Raw genomic sequence first — 18,520 nt, 5'->3', positions numbered from 1 at the left:
TCTCATCGTGCTTTCACATTTCTATTCGTTGGCGATGCTTTTTTCGTCACAGGCGGACAGCCTGGTAGCTTACACCGTCCCGTCTTCCACTCACAGGCAGTCTGGTTCAGGAGGACACGCGCCGCGGCCAGCAGCAGCAGCTCGCCGACGGAGAGTCCTCCGAGGACCGTCCTCACCGCTGCTCCATCTGCCACCTCGCCTTCAAGAAGGTGTCCCACATGCGCCAGCATTACCGGCGCCACACGGGCGAGCGGCCGCACCAGTGCCGATTCTGCTCAAAGTCAGTACTTCTACTGCGCTCTGTCGGTCTATTGAGCCCTTATTCTCCGATGGTTTATTTGTTCGTTAATTTGCCACACTTAAGCCGCTGGCTGTGATTCTATTGGGCTTCCACAGTTTACTTTAAATACATGCAGCTGTGTTTTATGTAGGTTGATCAAGAGACGCACATCACTGGATGGCGTGTCGCCGTTCTTTGGACTACTGCTCACCGCCCCGTCACCGTTACCCAAGTTATTGTTTCCCTGACATTGATGATAGCATCGGATACCCACTCCCTCGTGTCCGTCAGACTTCTTCGACTCTTACAACCATGTCTGTGTCTGCTCCTACAGGGGCTTCATCACGTCCAGCGCGCTCACCACTCACGAGCGGACGCACACTGGTGCGCGCTTCTACAAATGTCCCATCTGCAGCGTGTCCTTCACTACGGGCAGCAGCCTCAAACGGCACATGTCCACACACACGGAGGTCAGTGGGTGCTGTGGAGGGCACTGGTCTACTCACAGGGGCTGGGGGCAGGGCGCTTGCTCACACTTACGTCTGGATCTGTGTGTCTGTCTGTGTGCCCGGGTAAGATAAGTTCTTAGTGGGAATCGTAAATGAACGATGGAGAACGAGCAGTAACGCGAAAATCGAACTGTATGGTTGATGAGTTTGGGTGATGATGTGACACCTCTCATACTGCCACACCCCGTATGCCAACAGCCCTCGTTTTCGTTTGTTTTGTTTTGTTGGGTTAGGCTTTTTCGGTCTGAGGTGACCATTTTAGAGCCGGAAGGATGATAGGAACCAGTAAAACGCCTTTTGGGCGAAGAACGAGCGAGCGAGATAGTGAGCCCTGCACGTGCAGAAGGGCGAGAGGGTACTTCCAACGGGCTTGTGCAAAGCACCCTTCTAACCGGTCGCTAGCGGTGTACCAAATTTGAACGCAATCGGCCCAGCCGTTCTCGAGATCTGGAAACGCCCCCTGCACGTGCGCACGTGCAGTAGCACCGTAACCGCAACACATGGGAATGCATTGCCTGGTGGGTGCCTACCTGTATGCCAAGTTTCAGCGAAATCGCCCCAGTAATTACCGAGTTACTGAAATGGGAACAAATTTGGCACCTCTTAAAGGTAGTGTGCCACCTTTGAAAGATTTCCCATTTTATTTTTCCTAGGATAAGAAGCTTCTGTTTTTACCTAATATCGCAAAAAAAAAATCAAAAATGGGCCTGGAATAGTGCCTTTTTCGCCTAAAAATTTATCGGTTTTTCGATATGTATAACAATTGTAGTGGGCTGACCTGTAAACAGGCGTCGGCAACAATCGCGAATGCGGCGCACATGTGACAATAAGCAAAAGTCATTATAGAGTTACGACGTACGGGAATGAGTTATCAGCTGTCTAATCGTAGACAACACAATGTCGAGCCTTAAACTGTAAGCCTGTATTGGTATTGTTTCTTTTATTTGGCTGTCGAACATTATTTATGGTTTGAAATATGATTTTATGTAAAATAATTGATATGAAAAAGCCGTCTCTTAAGTTATGACCCCATTTCACCACACGCAAGTGGCAGAAATGACAATGATCAGCTGACGCATTTTTCTTGGCCGAAGTCAGAGCGCGCGGCCCGACGCACCACCACCGCACCACAAAGTATGAGCAGAAGCCGCGCCCAAAGCCAGGGCCCCGGTAACGTGAGGTAGCCGAGTAGGGGCAGCGTGCGCTGACCCAAGCCGGGGCCGCAGCTTTGGGCGCGGTCTACCGCATCCCCGCGGGCAGCCCCGGGCTATCACATGACACCGGGAGGACGCGCGGCCCCGGCTTGGGTCAGCGCACGCTGCCCCGACTCGGCTACCTCACGTTACCGGGGCCCTGGCTTTGGGCGCGGTCTACCGCACCACCTAACAGGCGTGTTCGAAACCGCAGGAGATGATGATGAACGGGTTTATCGAAACTTGATTGGATGAGCATATCGGTAATAGCGATTTCAGTGTGTGCATTTATTGTTCATAGTGGTGTGAAATGTGGTTGGGGTACGACCGACAACCCGTCGGGGCGAATTTCGCACTGGGGTACTCAAAATTTGAAGAATTTAAGACGTTTCCATGAGTTTTGAAGGTATGGATAAGTTCTAAAAATCCGGTTCTCCTTATCTGGGCCATTAACTCCATACGGTCCAGGAAAGCTGGCACACTACCTTTAATGTTGTATTTTGCACGTGCAGTGGGGGTCACTCACATAGATGAAGAGTATCCGACCTTTGGTAGAAGGGATGCAGCTACCCTATAAAAATGACCGCAAGACAATCACTCAAGCCGCTGCTGAGATATGGGCCTCTCAAAATCATTACTTTTGCAAAACTGCTTGAACACCCTTGACTTTTCACGTGGCACGTGCCACGGCGGTCACTGAGATGTATCAAAAGTAGCCAATTACGGGGTAGAAGGGATGGGGCTACCCAGCAAAAAAGACCGCAGGCCAATCGGCCCAGCGGTTGCTGAGATATAAACCTCTCAAAAGCGTTACAGGCTGGGCCGGGCCGGGCCGGGCCGCTCATACTGATTACGAGCGAGCGAGCGCAGCGAGCGAAGCGAGTCTTTTCAATATAACGGAAAAATACCAGTAAAACGCCTTTTGGGCGAAGAACGAGCGAGCGAGATAGTGAGCCCTGCACGTGCGGAAAGGCGAGAGGGTACTTCCAACGGGCTTGTGCAAAGCACCCTTCTAACCGGTTGCTAGCGGTGTGCCAAATTTGAACGCAATCGGCCCAGCCTTTCCTGAGATCTGGAAGCAGCATTCTGCACGTGCGCACGTGCAAACGGGGTCCAAACTGACTTTTGCACGGCACCCCACTAACTGGTCCCCAACCGTGTACCAAATTTGAGCGCAATCGGCCCAGCCGTTCTCGAGATCTGGAAACGCCCCCTGCACGTGTGCACGTGCAGTAGCACCCTAACCGCAACACATGGGAATGCATTGCCTGGTGGGTGCCTACCTGTATGCCAAGTTTCAGCGAAATCGCCCCAGTAATTACCGAGTTACTGAAATGGGAACAAATTTGGCACCTCTTATTGTTGTATTTTGCACGTGCAGTGGGGGTCACTCACATAGATGAAGAGTATCCGACCATTGGTAGAAGGGATGCAGCTACCCTACAAAAATTACCGCAAGTCAATCGCCCAAGCGGCTGCTGATATATGAGCCTCTCAAAATCACTACTTTTGCAAAACAGCTTGAACACCCTTGACTTTTCACGTGGCACGTGCCACGACGGTCACTGAGATGTATCAAAAGTAGTCAATTACGGGGTAGAAGGGATGGGGCTACCCAAGAAAAAAGACCGCAGGCCAATCGGTCCAGCGGTTGCTGAGATATAAGCCTCTCAAAAGCGTTACAGGCCGGGCCGGGCCGGGCCGAGCCGGGCCGCTCATACTGAGATTTTTCCGTTATTACGAGCGAGCGAGCGCAGCGAGCGAAGTGAGTCTTTTCAATATAACGGAAAAATCTCAGTATGAGCGGCCCGGCCCGGCCCGGCCCGGCCCGGCCTGTAACGCTTTTGAGAGGCTTATATCTCAGCAACCGCTGGACCGATTGGCCTGCGGTCTTTTTTGTTGGGTAGCCCCATCCCTTCTACCCCGTAATTGACTACTTTTGATACATCTCAGTGACCGTCGTGGCACGTGCCACGTGAAAAGTCAAGGGTGTTCAAGCTGTTTTGCAAAAGTAGTGATTTTGAGAGGCTCATATATCAGCAGCCGCTTGGGCGATTGACTTGCGGTAATTTTTGTAGGGTAGCTGCATCCCTTCTACCAAAGGTCGGATACTCTTCATCTATGTGAGTGACCCCCACTGCACGTGCAAAATACAACAATAAGAGGTGCCAAATTTGTTCCCATTTCAGTAACTCGGTAATTACTGGGGCGATTTCGCTGAAACTTGGCATACAGGTAGGCAACCACCAGGCAATGCATTCCCATGTGTTGCGGTTAGGGTGCTACTGCACGTGCGCACGTGCAGGGGGCGTTTCCAGATCTCGAGAACGGCTGGGCCGATTGCGCTCAAATTTGGTACACGGTTGGGGACCGGTTAGTAGGGTGCCCTGCAAAAGTCATTTTGGACCCCGTTTGCACGTGCGCACGTGCAGAATGCCGCTTCCAGATCTCAGGAACGGCTGGGCCGATTGCGTTCAAATTTGGTACACCGCTAGCGACCGGTTAGAAGGGTGCTTTGCACAAGCCCGTTGGAAGTACCCTCTCGCCCTTCTGCACGTGCAGGGCTCACTCTCTCGCTCGCTCGTCCTTCGCCCAAAAGGCGTTTTACTGGTATTGAAAAGACTCACTTCGCTCGCTGCGCTCGCTCGCTCGTAATCAGTATGAGCGGCCCGGCCCGGCCTGTAACGCTTTTGAGAGGCTTATATCTCAGCAACCGCTGGACCGATCGGCCTGCGGTCTTTTTTACTGGGTAGCCCCATCCCTTCTACCCCGTAATAGACTACTTTTGATACATCTCAGTGACCGTCGTGGCACGTGCCACGTGAAAAGTCAAGGGTGTTCAAGCTGTTTTGCGAAAGTAGTGATTTTGAGAGGCTCATATCTCAGCAGCCGCTTGGGCGATTGACTTGCGGTAATTTTTGTAGGGTAGCAGCATCCCTTCTTCCAAAAATAGGATACTCTCGATGCATGTGGGTCACCCCCAGTGCACGTGCAAAATACAACAATAAGAGGTGTCAAATTTGTTCCCATTTTAATAACTCGGTAATTACTGGGGCGATTTCGCTGAAACTTGGCATACAGGTAGGCACCCACTAGGCAATGCATTCCCATGTGTTGCGGATAAGGTGCTACTGCACGTGCGGACGTGCATGAGGCGCTTCCAGATCTCGAGAACGGCTGGGCCGATTGTGCTCAAATTTGGCACATCGCTAGAGACCGGTTAGTAAGGTGCCGTACACAAGTCAGTTGGAGGTACCCCCTCGAAATTTCGCACGTGCAGGGCTCACTATCTCGCTCGCTCGTTCTTCGCCCAAAAGGCGTTTTACTGGTATTTTTCCGTTATATTGAAAAGACTTCGCTTCGCTCGCTGCGCTCGCTCGCTCGTAATTAGGGGGAGACATTGGTCTGGGCGCCTGGTGAGTCGTCGGGGCTGAGCGCATCTAGTGTACAGGCGACCTAGCCCCCTAACACTCACCGCACCCCGCTACGCGGGCTTGCTCTAATGGGGGGCCGCCCGCATGGGATAAAGCTACCCGTCCAGCCCGGAACAACTTGGAGTTCAGGCGTCATGGAGGAGAAGGATCTTGCTATCCTGAGGATGGAAACGACGAAACGGTGCCTCATTTTTACATCCCTCATCACGCATCTCATGCGTCCACTCCTCATATCAGCTCACAGCAGGGTTGTGCTTGACTCATGAGTCGAGTCAGAAATTTGACTCAACTCTGACTCAAATGAGTCAGATTTGAGTCGAGTCGGATAAAATGTTGAGCGGTTAAGTTGAGTCAGAGTTGAGTCGGACAAAAATATTAAGGTGTTGAGTTGAGTCAGAGTTGAGTCAGTAAAATAACTTTTGACATTGAGTTGAGTCAAGAACATTTAGGAACATGAGTCAGCTGACTCAACTTTTTAGAAACAATATATAGTATAAGTTTTTCATTCTCCCCCCGCTTAACAACTTAGGCCTGGCCCTGCTGCCGGATTTTTTCACCCCCTCCCCCCCGCTCAACAACTTTTTTATCTGAGTCAATTTTGAGTCAATACACTTGACCCAACAAAAAATTGAATCAAGTTTGAGTCAACTCATATTTTCATTGAGCCGCTTGAGTCATGAGTCGAGTCAAGGGAAAAAATCAGCTCCTTGTTTGAGTCAGAGTTGAGTCAGGGCATTCTGAAGTTGAATGATGAGTCGAGTCGGCAATTTTTTTTGAGTCGAGCACAACCCTGGCTCACAGTTCACATCCCTTCCCCAGCATACCACACCTCTCGTGTCGCATCATTCGTGTCACTGCCCTATTTCTCTACCACTGATCATGTCACAATATGACGTCCCTAATGTAACGTGATCATGTAACGTGCCGTCCCTCCCGCTCTCCGCCAGGATCGCCCCTTCATGTGCCCGTACTGCCATCGGCGCTTCAAGACGCGCATCATCTGCGCCAAGCACACTCGCACCCACAAGGCGGACCTGGCGCGTGGTGTTCAACCCCAGGTGAGTAGGGTGGGGTGCTGAAGGGGTGGGGCGGGGTCGTGACCGGGACATTATGGGCGTGGGAAAATGGACTGGGATTGGAGCGGTGAGGGTTTTGCAGGCTGGGAGAAGAGGAAAGCTGGTGCAGGTGCGACCGGTTTTTCGAGATGTGGATCGGTGAAGTCTGATAAAGGGTTGCGCTTGCTGTAGGACTGTTTTGGGGCGTTTGTGGCCGAAATAGCTCAGTTGGGAGAGCGTTAGACTGAAGATCTAAAGGTCCCCGGTTCGATCCCGGGTTTCGGCAGTTTTGAGGTCTGGAGACAGACATACATGTATTCTTTGTCAACGAGAATGCCTGGTTTGAATCTCGCTGCCGAAGGCATCTGCCAGGGTCCAATTTTTCTGAACTCCTATGGGGTGTGACCAATTTCCTTAGGGCTTTCCCCCACTGAAATGCCATCTTGCGACCCTGGGGGGTCTCGCCTTCTGAGTATCCTTAGCTGTTGTCTCGTTCGTGCGCACGTGGTCCTGAAGTGACGTAAATGACATCGATTTTCCTGACGTGTAGTAAGCCGTGCTGCTGGCCCCGCGCGCGCGGGACCCGGATGCGGCTCAGCGTGGCCGAAATAGCTCAGTTGGGAGAGCGTTAGACTGAAGATCTAAAGGTCCCCGGTTCGATCCCGGGTTTCGGCAGTTTTGAATCCTCCTTCCATAGGATGTTATGAGTCTTCTGATGTCCGCGAACACAATTTATTATGCTGCTGAAGTTGACCCGCTCTAATACAATTTAGAAAGCTGTCGCACTCGAATTCCTCGGTCTCAATTTACACTGTTAATGGAATCGAACTTTTCGACTCGTATTACATTGCTGTTGGTCTCGAATTGCTCCGACTCAAGTAACAATGCCGTTGAAACTTGCTTGAATAGTTAACGCTGTCTGGTTTCACGGCTGATAGTCACCAATTCCCTTGGCTCACTTGGTCGTGAATGTCCACCTAGCGCTTGATTGGTGTTCAATTTAGTGCTTACAGTGTAATTACCAGAAAGCACGAAGGAAGGCCCGAACTTTTGCTGAAATCTTAATGCTGCTGAGTGTTGATTTTGCATCTTTCTTACATTGGTACTATTTTTAAGAAGTTTAGACTGACCTCAGGCGCTGAACTGGACCACCTTGCGGGCCATTGCCACAGCATGAAGATCTTGTTCAATGTCCAAGATGGAGAATGTGGTGACTGACACCGGCTCCGGCCAGGTGGTGAACGAGATCGTCCGTCAACTTGCCGAGAAGGACTGTCCTGTGTGACAAGGCTGAGACCTTGGTCCGCACCTGTTCAAATGCTAGGTGCTAGTGCTACACCTGTCTAAAGAGGCGGAACTGGTCAGTGAGGGTTGACTTGAAGGCGGTGAAGGGGCACATCCCTGCACATTCGCTGGACAACAAGACGGTACTTCACAGTTCTTCGCCAGGCAAGGGAAAATTCTGAAAAGCTGAAAAATCTGATACGAAAGAAAACTTCGGTGTCGACGATGTGTGCACAGAACACCGGTAACATCTAAGGCCCATCGCCTAGGACACGCTGTTTCATCTCATCAGACATCAACATGTCGTGGAGGCACTGCTGAGGTCGCCCCGGTATGGAGAAGGGTGGCCATCATACCGACTTCGAAGGCAGGGGGATCCCAAGAGCGGATAGTCGTGGCAAGACTTGCATCTGCTGGAGCAGGGCCACATGCTCCCCTACAGAGCAAGTCGGTTTCCATCGTAGCTGCGCTTCGGAGCAAAACGTGGGACGACTTATGCAAGAAGTCCAAGGCGATTGGGATCGACTTCCACGGTGGGAGTCCGGAGTGCCCGCCTGATGGCAGGACCCTCGCCAGGCTTGTGTTGACCTACGATTTCTCTTGTACCCACGGTGCAATCGATCATCGAATGGTTCGGCTGATGGTGTCCCGCCACCTCCCACGGCCCCTGGTAGCGTAGACCTGCAGCTTCCTTCGTGACCGATGTGCCTACGCGGTCAGTTGCGCACCACGTCGAAATCACTCTTTCCGAGCTGGCTTGCCGCAGGGATCCGTTCTTGCTCCGACCCTGTTCACGCTGTGGTCAGCGAAACTGGTGGTGGCACTGGAGCAGGTCCTCGGTACCTCCGTCTTCCTGTACACCGATGGCACGGCTACACTGTGCTCCGGCGGAACGCTAGTGGAGGCCAGGGACCATGGGCAGCAAATTAGGGACATCATAACGATATGTGTTCAGGACTGGGAGATGTCGCTGGCGGAAAGCAAAAAAAAAACAAAAAAAAAACAAACAAGTTCTCGCTCGGTCACGACACTACGCAGAGTCGACGCCGGCAATCAACATATCTTCGTGGTCTATGCTATGGTTGATGGTGGAAGACACATACACCTCCTTGGCGTGACTGGATCGGAAGCTCTACATGGCACAACAGTTCGCGCACCCCCGCAAGATGGTCAAGCCGAGAGTCCGGCAGATCTGCACGATGACCGTTCGAACCTGGGCCTTAGAGTCTGCCGTAACCGCGGCTGCAAGAAGTGACCGACTCCCCACGACGTCCGATTCGTGCATGGAGCAGCGTGAAGTGGAGATGCGCACGGCAGCCCGCGTGATCAATGGACACGCCAAGGGATCTGCTCTTGACGGATGGGGGCCTGCGGCCTGGTCCATGTGAAGGTGTGCCGGGGTATGACTGTCAGATTTAGCTGTCAGGTAGTACTGACAGCTTCCCAAATAAGCGGTGACTAAACGACAGCCCCTCGATGACTCCGAACCACCACGGACTGGCAAGACGCGGAAGCGCGAGTAGTGACGATTGCATTCGTTCAGAAAGTACCAATGTAGAAGCACTGAATGTCGCAATTCTCCTTTCTAACACATTCAGTCTTCTGATTAACCAGTAACTGACTGACGGACTGCGATGTGAGAGTAGAGGGACGTCTCTCCGCCCGCTTCTAAGCAACTTCACGGGCTCATCACTAGTGTGCGTTGCCCGTTGTTGTTGTTGCTTCCATCCGCCTTTGAGTTTGAGGCGAAGCCGAGGGGCTCTGTAGAGACATGTGGGCGGCCCCCAGGGGGGGGGGGGGAAGGCGCACCTCTTCTATGTTAAGGTTGATAGAGCCCAGCGAACGACGCTGGGCCCGGATGCCCATCAGTTCCGGATATCGCATGAGGACGTGCTGCTGGGTTTCCGCCTCCTCTCGGCAGACGGGGCAGAGTGCGGCTCCGCCGTGATCGTCGTCGCACTTCCCACTGCCTGGTCGCACCCCGCCAGCCGGGAGGGCGACGTCGATTGAGACTTGTTCTTGGCCGAGGCTGCTCGCTTCTTTGGCAATGGTGTCAGCCCTCGTTTTGGCCTCTAGACCGCAGTGTGACGGTACCCACCGCAAGCAGACCCGCCGGCCTCCGGCTGCCAGTCATCGAAGGGTCCTCCAGATATCAACTCCCAGCGGGAAGTGTTGGGCATCCGAGCCACATCGGAGGGTGATGAAAGCAGACTGTCGAGTCAGTGCAGGTTACGACGTGGTTCTTGGCGTGTACGAGTAGAGGGTTTTCAAGCAGGCAGTGAAAAGCAGCTCGAAGGGCGATCATCTCAACTCGGAAACTGGAGCACAATCAGCATGCAGCGGTGTGGATCGTGTACTCATCTTCTTCCGGCCACACGGTGAGAGCCCTGGCGCCTCGTCTAGGACGCCGTCGGTGGCCGAGCCGTCGCTCCATACCCAGATGGCGCAATGTGGGAGCGCCGCCAAGTGCCGCGAGGCCGCGCTCCTCTTCCATTGGTCGCTAGCCTCTGCCTGGTGGAATAGCGGCTCCGATGTCGAGTCCGAAGGACTGAAGGAGACTGGTGGAGAGGGCTCCCACTGTGGGTCCTGCAGGGGGAGGATTGGCTCGATTGGGGCGTTGATGTCGGCCGACGGCCAGCTTCTAGAATATCTCCTCGCCCACTCCTCTCCACCCCGTCACGGGGCTGAGGCGGGCTGGGAGATAGCTCTCTGAATCGCCTTGTCCACCTCGTAGCTAGCAACGCTGCCGAGGGGTTCACACGACAGCGGCATATCTGTTCCGAATCTTCACAACTCGGACCGGTTTTCGCAGCCACTTGTGCTTCACCTGTGGCTGACAATGTCTTAGCGAGTTCGTGTTTGAGTACTCAGCACAGGAGGCAAGTAAATGATCGATTTTCCTGAAGAATTCCTAACCAGTGCTCCGGGCCATGCGCGCGATTGGAGCCCAAACGGCCCGAGCCGTGGCCGAAATAGCTCAGTTGGGAGAGCGTTAGACTGAAGATCTAAAGGTCCCCGGTTCGATCCCGGGTTTCGGCAGTTTTGAGTGTTTGTGCATTGCTTGAGGCATCAACGTTCTTGAAGACCATCACAAGTCACAACCCTTTCAGACTCGTCGAACAACTCTCTTGGACTTGATTTCTATAGTCGCGAAATTCCTTGGGCACTTTTAACAGTGTCGTTTAACGTTGAGCTCTGTTCTGACTTCTGGGTTGCAGGGCTATTGGACTGAGATTACATGGCTCAATTGAAAATGTCGTTGAGCGTGCGCCTCATGGTCTCAGGTTACGGGCTGTTGATTGTTGAACTCGGATGTCTGAACTCACTTTACAATATTGTTGAACATGATCCCCATCTTCTCAGGTCACAGGCTACGGTATTCTCACTTTTCGGTCTCAAATTACAATAGCCTAGAAAATAGTTATTTATGCTGAGGTTTTCAAAGCTGCTGAACTCGATTTTCGTCATCGACATCATAGACATACCTAACCGCGATGTAATGTGTCGATGATCGGTGTCGTTGAGTCGCCCCATTCGTCACGGCGTGTGCACTTCCAGCGTTCTGGAAAATGATGCTCATGCTGCTTATCATTGTGGTGGTGGATATTGGGGGGGGGGGTATTCGTGTGTGTATGTGTGTGTGTGTGGGGGGGGCTCTCCTGGAATCCTACAATACTGGGACATGCTACTGCCGGAAACGCTTCAGCGTTTGCAGCATCACACTGCGCTCTGCCCATTGGTAGCCTTCCGTGATGGTCTTGTCCCACCTTGACTTGACCACCCCCGACAGCATGAGCCTTGTCCAATATCCCCTGACGGTCCTATCCCGCCTTCCCTGACGGCGCTGTCCCACCTCCTTCCCACCTCCCTTGGCGATGCTGGCCCTCCTCTTGCGGCTCTGTCCCACCTCCCCACCTAGAGACGCCCATGATGGCCTTGTCCCACCTCCCATTACCTCCTCTGACGGTGCTCATTGCTCTCCCACCTCCCCGCAGCCGGACGTGGAGTGCGCCACCGCTCTCGGTGTCGGGGCCGACGAACCGGAGCCAGATCCAGATCCGGATCCGGACCCGGACCCGGAGCCGGAGCCGGCCGGGGACGGCGGCGGAGACGGCGCCCTCTTCTCCGGTCTGATGGGAGAGGAAGAGCAGCAGCTGCTGACCGCAGGACTGGCCGACGGAGGGTACACGGCGCGCGCGCAGAACGTCAGTGTGATTGTGGACCACCACGGCAGGATGGTGCAGTGTGAGTTGGAGAGGGCGAGGGTGGTGTGGAGGACGGGATGGGTGAGCAAGGAGAGGACGTGGGGTGGGTGAGGGGGGAGGTGAGGTGTGGTGTGGGCCGTGGGCGAGGGTGACGTGGGATGTGGCACATGGGCCGAGGGAGTGAGGGAAGGGGGCATGGGCTGCTAGCTCGTTGACTCAGGTGGCAAAGGACACATTTTTCACTCCCCCATCCTCCGTTTTTCAGGCGTTTCACCCCTTTTCCTCCTTTTCTTCCCAAACAGGTGAGCTGGCTCCCGGGCAGGTGCAGACGCTGACGACCAACCCCGACGGTACTGTGGCGATCACCGGACTCACCGAGCATCAGAGCGGCGCACAGGTGAGTCAGCTGAATGGAGAGACCATCCCAGAGGACCAGGTGAGTCTGCTGAACGGAGGGAACATCACAAAACTGACCGAGCACCAGAACGGCGCGCAGGTGAGTCACCTGAACGGAGCGACCATTTTTGGGCTCACTGAGGACCAGACGAGTCTGCTGAACGAAGGGACCGTCACCGAGGACCGCGCCGGTGCACAGGCGAGTCAGCGAAACGGCGATAGAGCTCGGAGCTGCCGCCCGCGCGCGGACTCGACGGACCGCTCGACCATCGTGGCCGAAATAGCTCAGTTGGGAGAGCGTTAGACTGAAGATCTAAAGGTCCCCGGTTCGATCCCGGGTTTCGGCAGTTTTGATTGAGCTTGATGAAACTGTGCTGAATCCGGATTTGTTTTGTTGTTTGGCGGCTGTTCGCATTATTTTCATCGTGTTGGCACTCCGCTCGCGGATATTTTGACGTATTTCGGACTGAACTGATGTTGCTGATTAGCGTGATCCTTCAACACTCTTATCATACAAAAATACTGTTGAAATTGAGCCGCTTGCGCTCAGTTCAGATTACTTCAGAAGCTGTTGAAATTGGATATATCGTTCTCAGATTACGCTGCTGTTGGTTTCCAGTTTCTCCGACTCAATTTATGGCGCTGTTGAAATCGGACCTTTTAACTTGGATGACGCTGCTGTTAGGCTCGAATTTCTCGGGCTCAATATCCGAGACCGCTGAAGTTTAGCCGCCCTCTCAGTTTACAATGGCTGCCGGCTTGAATTACTCAAATACTTAAACATTGTCGAGCTTAAACGTTTCGTATGCGGTTTGCAAAGTCACTGAACTTCAAGTTTCTGGCCCCATTCACAAAGCTGTTTAATCTGTTGCTCTCAGCTAACAAGACTGTTGACTCGAATTTCATCTTGCAAGGCTGTAAACCTGAACCGTTTGTTCTCAGCTTATGATTCTGTTGACTTCCATTCATTTGGCTCAGTTTATTGAGGTTCCACTCTCACAGGTCGCAGCCCCACTTACTCCATATGCACTCTCATGTCACCAGGCGGGCCTGGATCACCAGCTGGCCTCTGGTCTGGAAGGGCAGCTGTTCACCAGCGCTCAGCTGACTCAGGACAAGGCGGCTGACGCGTCCGGCGCTCACCCGCAGACCCTGGTGATAACCAACATCGCCTCCCTCGGTCAGACGAACGGTGAGGGAGGGGAGAGGGAAAGAGAGAGAGAGAGAGAGAGAGAGAGAGAGAGAGAGAGAGAGAGAGAGAGAGAGAGAGAGAGAGAGAGAGAGAGAGGAGAGAGAGAGAGGGAGAGGGAGAGAGGGAGTGGGGAGGGAGTGGCCTACGGGTGATGAGGCTGACGGGGATGAGGGGAGTCGGCGGTATACCCGGCGATCGTGTATAATTCGGGACATACGAAAGAGATGGATGATTTGCTACCTGGTTGATATAAATGACGTGAGCGAGATATAAGAGACGTGATATAAATGACGTTGATATAAATGACGTGATCGTTTAACATAAGTGGTTGGCTGGTGTAAATCATTCGTTGATGTTAGGAGCGAATGACCAGCTTACCGTCCTCAATACGCTCTGCTCCACTCCCGCAGACGGTACGGTGGCGGTGGCCGAGACTGGGCTGGACCCGGCGGCAGCGGCGGGCGGCGACATCGACTCGGATGACGATGAGGTGCTGCGTCTGCGGAACGAGCAGCACGGCCAGATGATTCTGGAGATGGACTCGGACAACATCCTGCTGCAGGTGGGCGGGCCGAGTGGACGCCGAGGCGGCGATGCTGGAATCTGGGGCGTGGGGGCTTGGTTTGAGAATCGACAAGAAGGTCGTTGATTGCTTCAACTTTTCCCAACTCGTCTCCTTGCCTGTGATGCTTGTCGGTAATGGGAAGTCAGTCAAGTGCCCGGTTACGGTACTCTTGTGAGCTGCTGAGTGCTGACGCATGCTTTATTTTCAGGACCCATCGCTGTCCCAGCCGCTGATTCACCGTTGCCGCATCTGTAAGAAGATGTTCACTACGCAGCTGGCCCTCGCGGTAAGTACAGGGTGTCCGGATAGTTCTGGCGCTTTTCAACATTTTCTAAAACAAATGCCATTGGTTCATAGATACTAATCAATGGATCAAAACAATGAACAGGGACACCAAGCCACATGCTTCCGCTACGTGCTCATTCAATGTAACCACCGTCGGCGCCGACGACGGCCTCGACGTAGGGGAGGAAGCGTCTGCGGGTTTTGACGATGCGGGGCATTTCCAGGTCCTCCCATGCTGTCATGATGCGAGTCTTCAGCGACTCCAGGTTGGGGTGAGAAATGGCCTAGATCCTGTTCTACAAAACGCGTAGCACGCCTTAGTCGAGCGGGTCAGGTTAGGAGAATAAGGCGGCCTAATCTCATTTCGCCACGGTGATCTGGCCCGGCAAGCTCCTCTGTCAGTTTAGCTTGAATGGCGGCGGCGTTGTTGGAGGGTGCTCTGTGCTGTTGAAATGCGAAGTGACCCTTAAGGCATGTCGTCTTGACCCTCGGGTTGATGTGGCTGTCCAGGAACCCCTCGTGGGCCAGCCTGTTATTCATTTATTCGACATTGACGAAGATGATGGGACATTTTTGTCCATCAGACCCCCGCACTTTCTTCGATTGCCGCGTTGAAATGCTGCTCCGTTCCCATATCGCGTTCGAAACGGTCTGAGGATATTTTTTAAGGAATTCCCGAGTCGAAATAAACCTTTACCTGCTAAACCATTCATCGAAAAACGCCGCATCGCGCTGCAACTCGCGCCTCGTTCAAGTCGCACCCGGCCGCCGCGCGCAGGCATTCAGCGACAAGGCGCATCTTCGCCCATCTACCCATCACTGAAAACGATTTCAAGGTCATATTTACACGACCCCTGGCTGAGCAATCAACGAGGGGTCATGTCTGTGATGATTGGCTGAATGTCCAATAATCACAGCGCGCGTTACACGGCGTCCAAAAGAAGCGCCAGGACTTTCCGGACACCCTGTACAGAGAACACACTCTACCTTACTCCACGCTGCATGGTTCATCTTCAATTGCTAGATTGGTTACAGTGGCTGCCAGCTGGTTTTGGTGAATGCCTTTTGTTAATTATCACAGTGCGACATCCCAGCCGCGGCCCCGCTCTAACCCCGCTTGCCGTCCCCGCCCGCTGCTGACAGGCTCACGAGGAGGAGCATGGTATCGGCGTCACGGCGGTCACCCCGGCAGCCCCCGCTCCAGCCGCGGCGGCCGCCACCCGTCCGACCGAGGCGCACCTCTGCACTCAGTGTGTGAGCGTGTTCGGGTCCGCGGAGCAGCTGGCCGCCCACCAGGCTACCCACGAACCCCAGCCGGCCCAGCAGCCGCCGGCGCCGGCCCAGAGCCGACCGGCAGCGGCGGCGGCGGCCCAGGAGCCGCAGGAGGAGACAGGACATCAGTGCACCATCTGCGGAGCATCGTTCCTGAACGCGACCTCTCTGAAGAAACACATGGCCGGCGAGCACAAGAAGTCGAAGAAGAAAAACAAGGTGAGAAAGATCAGGGGCCAAGGAAGGGAGCTGGGAAGGGCTCAGGAGGAAGACTACTGAATGTGATACTCGGTGGATCGATTGTTTGGTATTGTTTTGGATTATTTTTTATAGTACGTTCAAAAGTTCGAAGCGCAGGACACTTCCTCTTTTCGAACAATGAGACTAGCAGCAGCTACAGCTACCACGCTCTCATTGCGTCTTCATCTCACCAGACTGTCCGCGGCTCAGTCAGCCAGACGGACTGGTGGTCCCTTCCGAGATTACTTTGTCCCTTCTAGGATACAGCTGCGTGCCATAAACCGACGACGCGGCGTGTCATACACCGGCGGCGCCCGCATGGCCGTGCGGGTCAGGCTACTTTACAACTTGACACACTCGCTGCACCCACTCAATAATTCGAACACGCTCCCCCACTCCACAAATCACCGTTACTGATAGGGGTTAGCAGGACGTCGCTCCCGTCAACTTCTGCGCAACGTTGCTAAATCACTGGAAGACCGTCTGTTTCGCTTCAAGTAGCATCTCTTAGCTATCGGTAGACGCAAGCGCTCGCGTATGATTTGGGCCCGACTCGTTGGACGCAAGCAAGACAGACTGCACCACCCACGGATAATGGCACAGGGAGCAGCGCATTCCATTGCTGAATGGAGACAGAGAGGAGGCTGGCGCCGAGCGGGTCTCAGTCAGGGACACAGCTGCGTGCCATAAACCGGGGCGTCGGCGTCGGAAGTGCGGCTGGGGCCAGTTTATAGCTTTACACACTCACTGTGCAGTGTGCACCCTCACATGATTTCAAACACACTTGTGCCTCTGTGCATGGCCTCGTGAGAAATGAGGACGCCTTGTAATATTATCCTTTCGTTTTCAGCGTGCCCCTCCCTTGTGTTCTCAATATGTCCTGTCCTTCCATTCTCAATGCGTCCAGCCAGGGATAGTTTATGACCACAGTGTGTTTGCTTTTGACCCCAGTGTGCCGTGCCTGCCGTGACCTGACCCGGTCATGTCTCTTTCAGCCGGTGATTCGACTCAGTGAAAAGCTGACTGCAAAGCTGGCCGAGCAGCCGCTCAACACCACCCGGTCTCAGGCGGAGATCTGCCTCATCCAGTCGGCTGTTGAGAAGGTCCAGAACGGCCCGGTCCCGGTAAGGACTTATTATATCCTGCTGGTCCCGCTCATTGAACTCGCATGAAACATTTACCCCGCGTACGATGTCTCTGGGGCGACGAAGATTCTACGTCGTCCGACCAATCCCGTCCAAGGTCAGCGGGGGCTCGACTGCGGTTATGGAACGTGATTGGCCGGACGGCGTAGAATCTTCGCCGTCCGAGAGACATCGAACGCGGAGTTATAGTCACCGTGGAAACATCTACCATATGGGACAGAAAGAACAGTCTACTATGGTCCTTTCTGCCTTCGGACCGCATATGGCCAGTGCCGAAATAGCTCAGTTGGGAGAGCGTTAGACTGAAGATCTAAAGGTCCCCGGTTCGATCCCGGGTTTCGGCAGTTTTGCACGTTAAAGCTCTAATGTTCAAGCCTGTGTAGACCTTTTAGTCTCAAGTTTCAGTCATTTTTGAAGTTCCGTGCTCGATTTGGATGATACGGGCATTGGGACTTACGCGCTAACTACAGATGACATTGGAATCGAATTTCTCTGGCTCAATTTAACTTGTCGCTGAACGTGAGCCTTGCACGCTCGAATTTCTCGGGCTCAATTTACAGTGTTGCCGAACGTGAGCTTGCGTGCTCATATTTCAAAGCTGTTTGCCCGGGTTTCTCGGGCTCAATTTGCAATGCCGTTGAACGTGAGCCTTCCATACTCAAATTTCAAGGCTGTTGGGCTCGAATTCATCGGGATCATTTTACGTCGCCGCTGAACATGAACCATGGGTACTCGAGTTCTGGGTTTCATTTTACACGCCATTGAACGCGAGCCTCGTGCAATCAAATTTCATAGCTTTTGCACTCAATTATATTGATTGCACTCAAGTTTTATTGATATGGAACGTGAACTTTGTGTAGTCATTTCCATAGCTGTTGGACTCGAATTTCTTGGTCCCTGAAGTTGAACGTAAACTGATGGAGTGTTGAAGGATTCCTCGCTGGTCTGCTGTGACCGTTCAACTCTCCGTGACTATTGACCTCCGTGTGACCGTTGACGCCCACCTGCGTATGACTGGTGACCTCAATGGCAGCTGTTGACCTCGACCTCTGTAACTTCTTACCTGAAGACCGTTGCAGTATCTCGTATGTGACCGTTGACCTCCCTTTGACCGTTGACCTCCCCGTAACCTCTGACCTCTCTGACCTGTCGATGACCTCTGTGTGCCAGCGGGCCGAGCCGGAGGACGCGGCCGAAGTCCAGCTGAAGCACAGCTGCCAGATATGTAACAAGGCGTTCCGCAAGCCATCAGACCTGGTGCGGCACGTCCGCACCCACACGGGAGAGAAACCCTTCGCCTGCGAGATCTGCGGCAAACGGTGAGCGCGGCGAGATGTGCAACACAATGTGAGATCAGCGAGATACATTGCACCGTAATGGGATATGTTATACGGCAAACAGGCGGTAGGAGTACATGTTTTGCCGTAATATTGTTTTTTAATTACGAGATAATTTTGACTGGTGT

At 53.5% G+C, this 18,520-nt stretch overlaps 1 protein-coding gene and 5 non-coding genes across 6 annotated transcripts in view; all 6 read left to right on the top strand.

The window, feature by feature from the left end:
- The window catches only part of LOC122370906 (zinc finger protein 236-like), a 29,306-nt gene that overhangs the window by 8,470 nt on the left and 2,316 nt on the right, over window positions 1-18,520 (top strand). The window contains exons 13-23 of the mRNA XM_043346856.1: window positions 97-280; window positions 615-750; window positions 6,364-6,474; window positions 11,751-12,000; window positions 12,263-12,357; window positions 13,401-13,548; window positions 13,959-14,110; window positions 14,322-14,399; window positions 15,542-15,889; window positions 16,906-17,034; window positions 18,226-18,374. Coding sequence (XP_043202791.1) covers window positions 97-280; window positions 615-750; window positions 6,364-6,474; window positions 11,751-12,000; window positions 12,263-12,357; window positions 13,401-13,548; window positions 13,959-14,110; window positions 14,322-14,399; window positions 15,542-15,889; window positions 16,906-17,034; window positions 18,226-18,374 — 1,780 coding nt within the window. The remainder of the gene's footprint in view (window positions 1-96; window positions 281-614; window positions 751-6,363; window positions 6,475-11,750; window positions 12,001-12,262; window positions 12,358-13,400; window positions 13,549-13,958; window positions 14,111-14,321; window positions 14,400-15,541; window positions 15,890-16,905; window positions 17,035-18,225; window positions 18,375-18,520) is intronic.
- Trnaf-gaa lies at window positions 6,685-6,757 on the top strand. The gene has a single exon. It is a non-coding gene; the product is annotated as a tRNA-Phe (tRNA).
- Trnaf-gaa lies at window positions 7,074-7,146 on the top strand. Its single transcript has one exon. It is a non-coding gene; the product is annotated as a tRNA-Phe (tRNA).
- Trnaf-gaa lies at window positions 10,722-10,794 on the top strand. The gene has a single exon. It is a non-coding gene; the product is annotated as a tRNA-Phe (tRNA).
- Window positions 12,631-12,703, top strand: Trnaf-gaa. Its single transcript has one exon. It is a non-coding gene; the product is annotated as a tRNA-Phe (tRNA).
- Trnaf-gaa lies at window positions 17,327-17,399 on the top strand. The gene has a single exon. It is a non-coding gene; the product is annotated as a tRNA-Phe (tRNA).

This window comes from Amphibalanus amphitrite, unplaced genomic scaffold, assembly GCF_019059575.1.
Source record: "Amphibalanus amphitrite isolate SeventyFive unplaced genomic scaffold, NRLGWU_Aamphi_draft 001184F_arrow, whole genome shotgun sequence".
Classification (NCBI taxonomy): Eukaryota; Metazoa; Arthropoda; class Thecostraca; order Balanomorpha; family Balanidae; genus Amphibalanus; species Amphibalanus amphitrite.
This window is presented reverse-complemented; position numbering and strand designations above follow the sequence as displayed.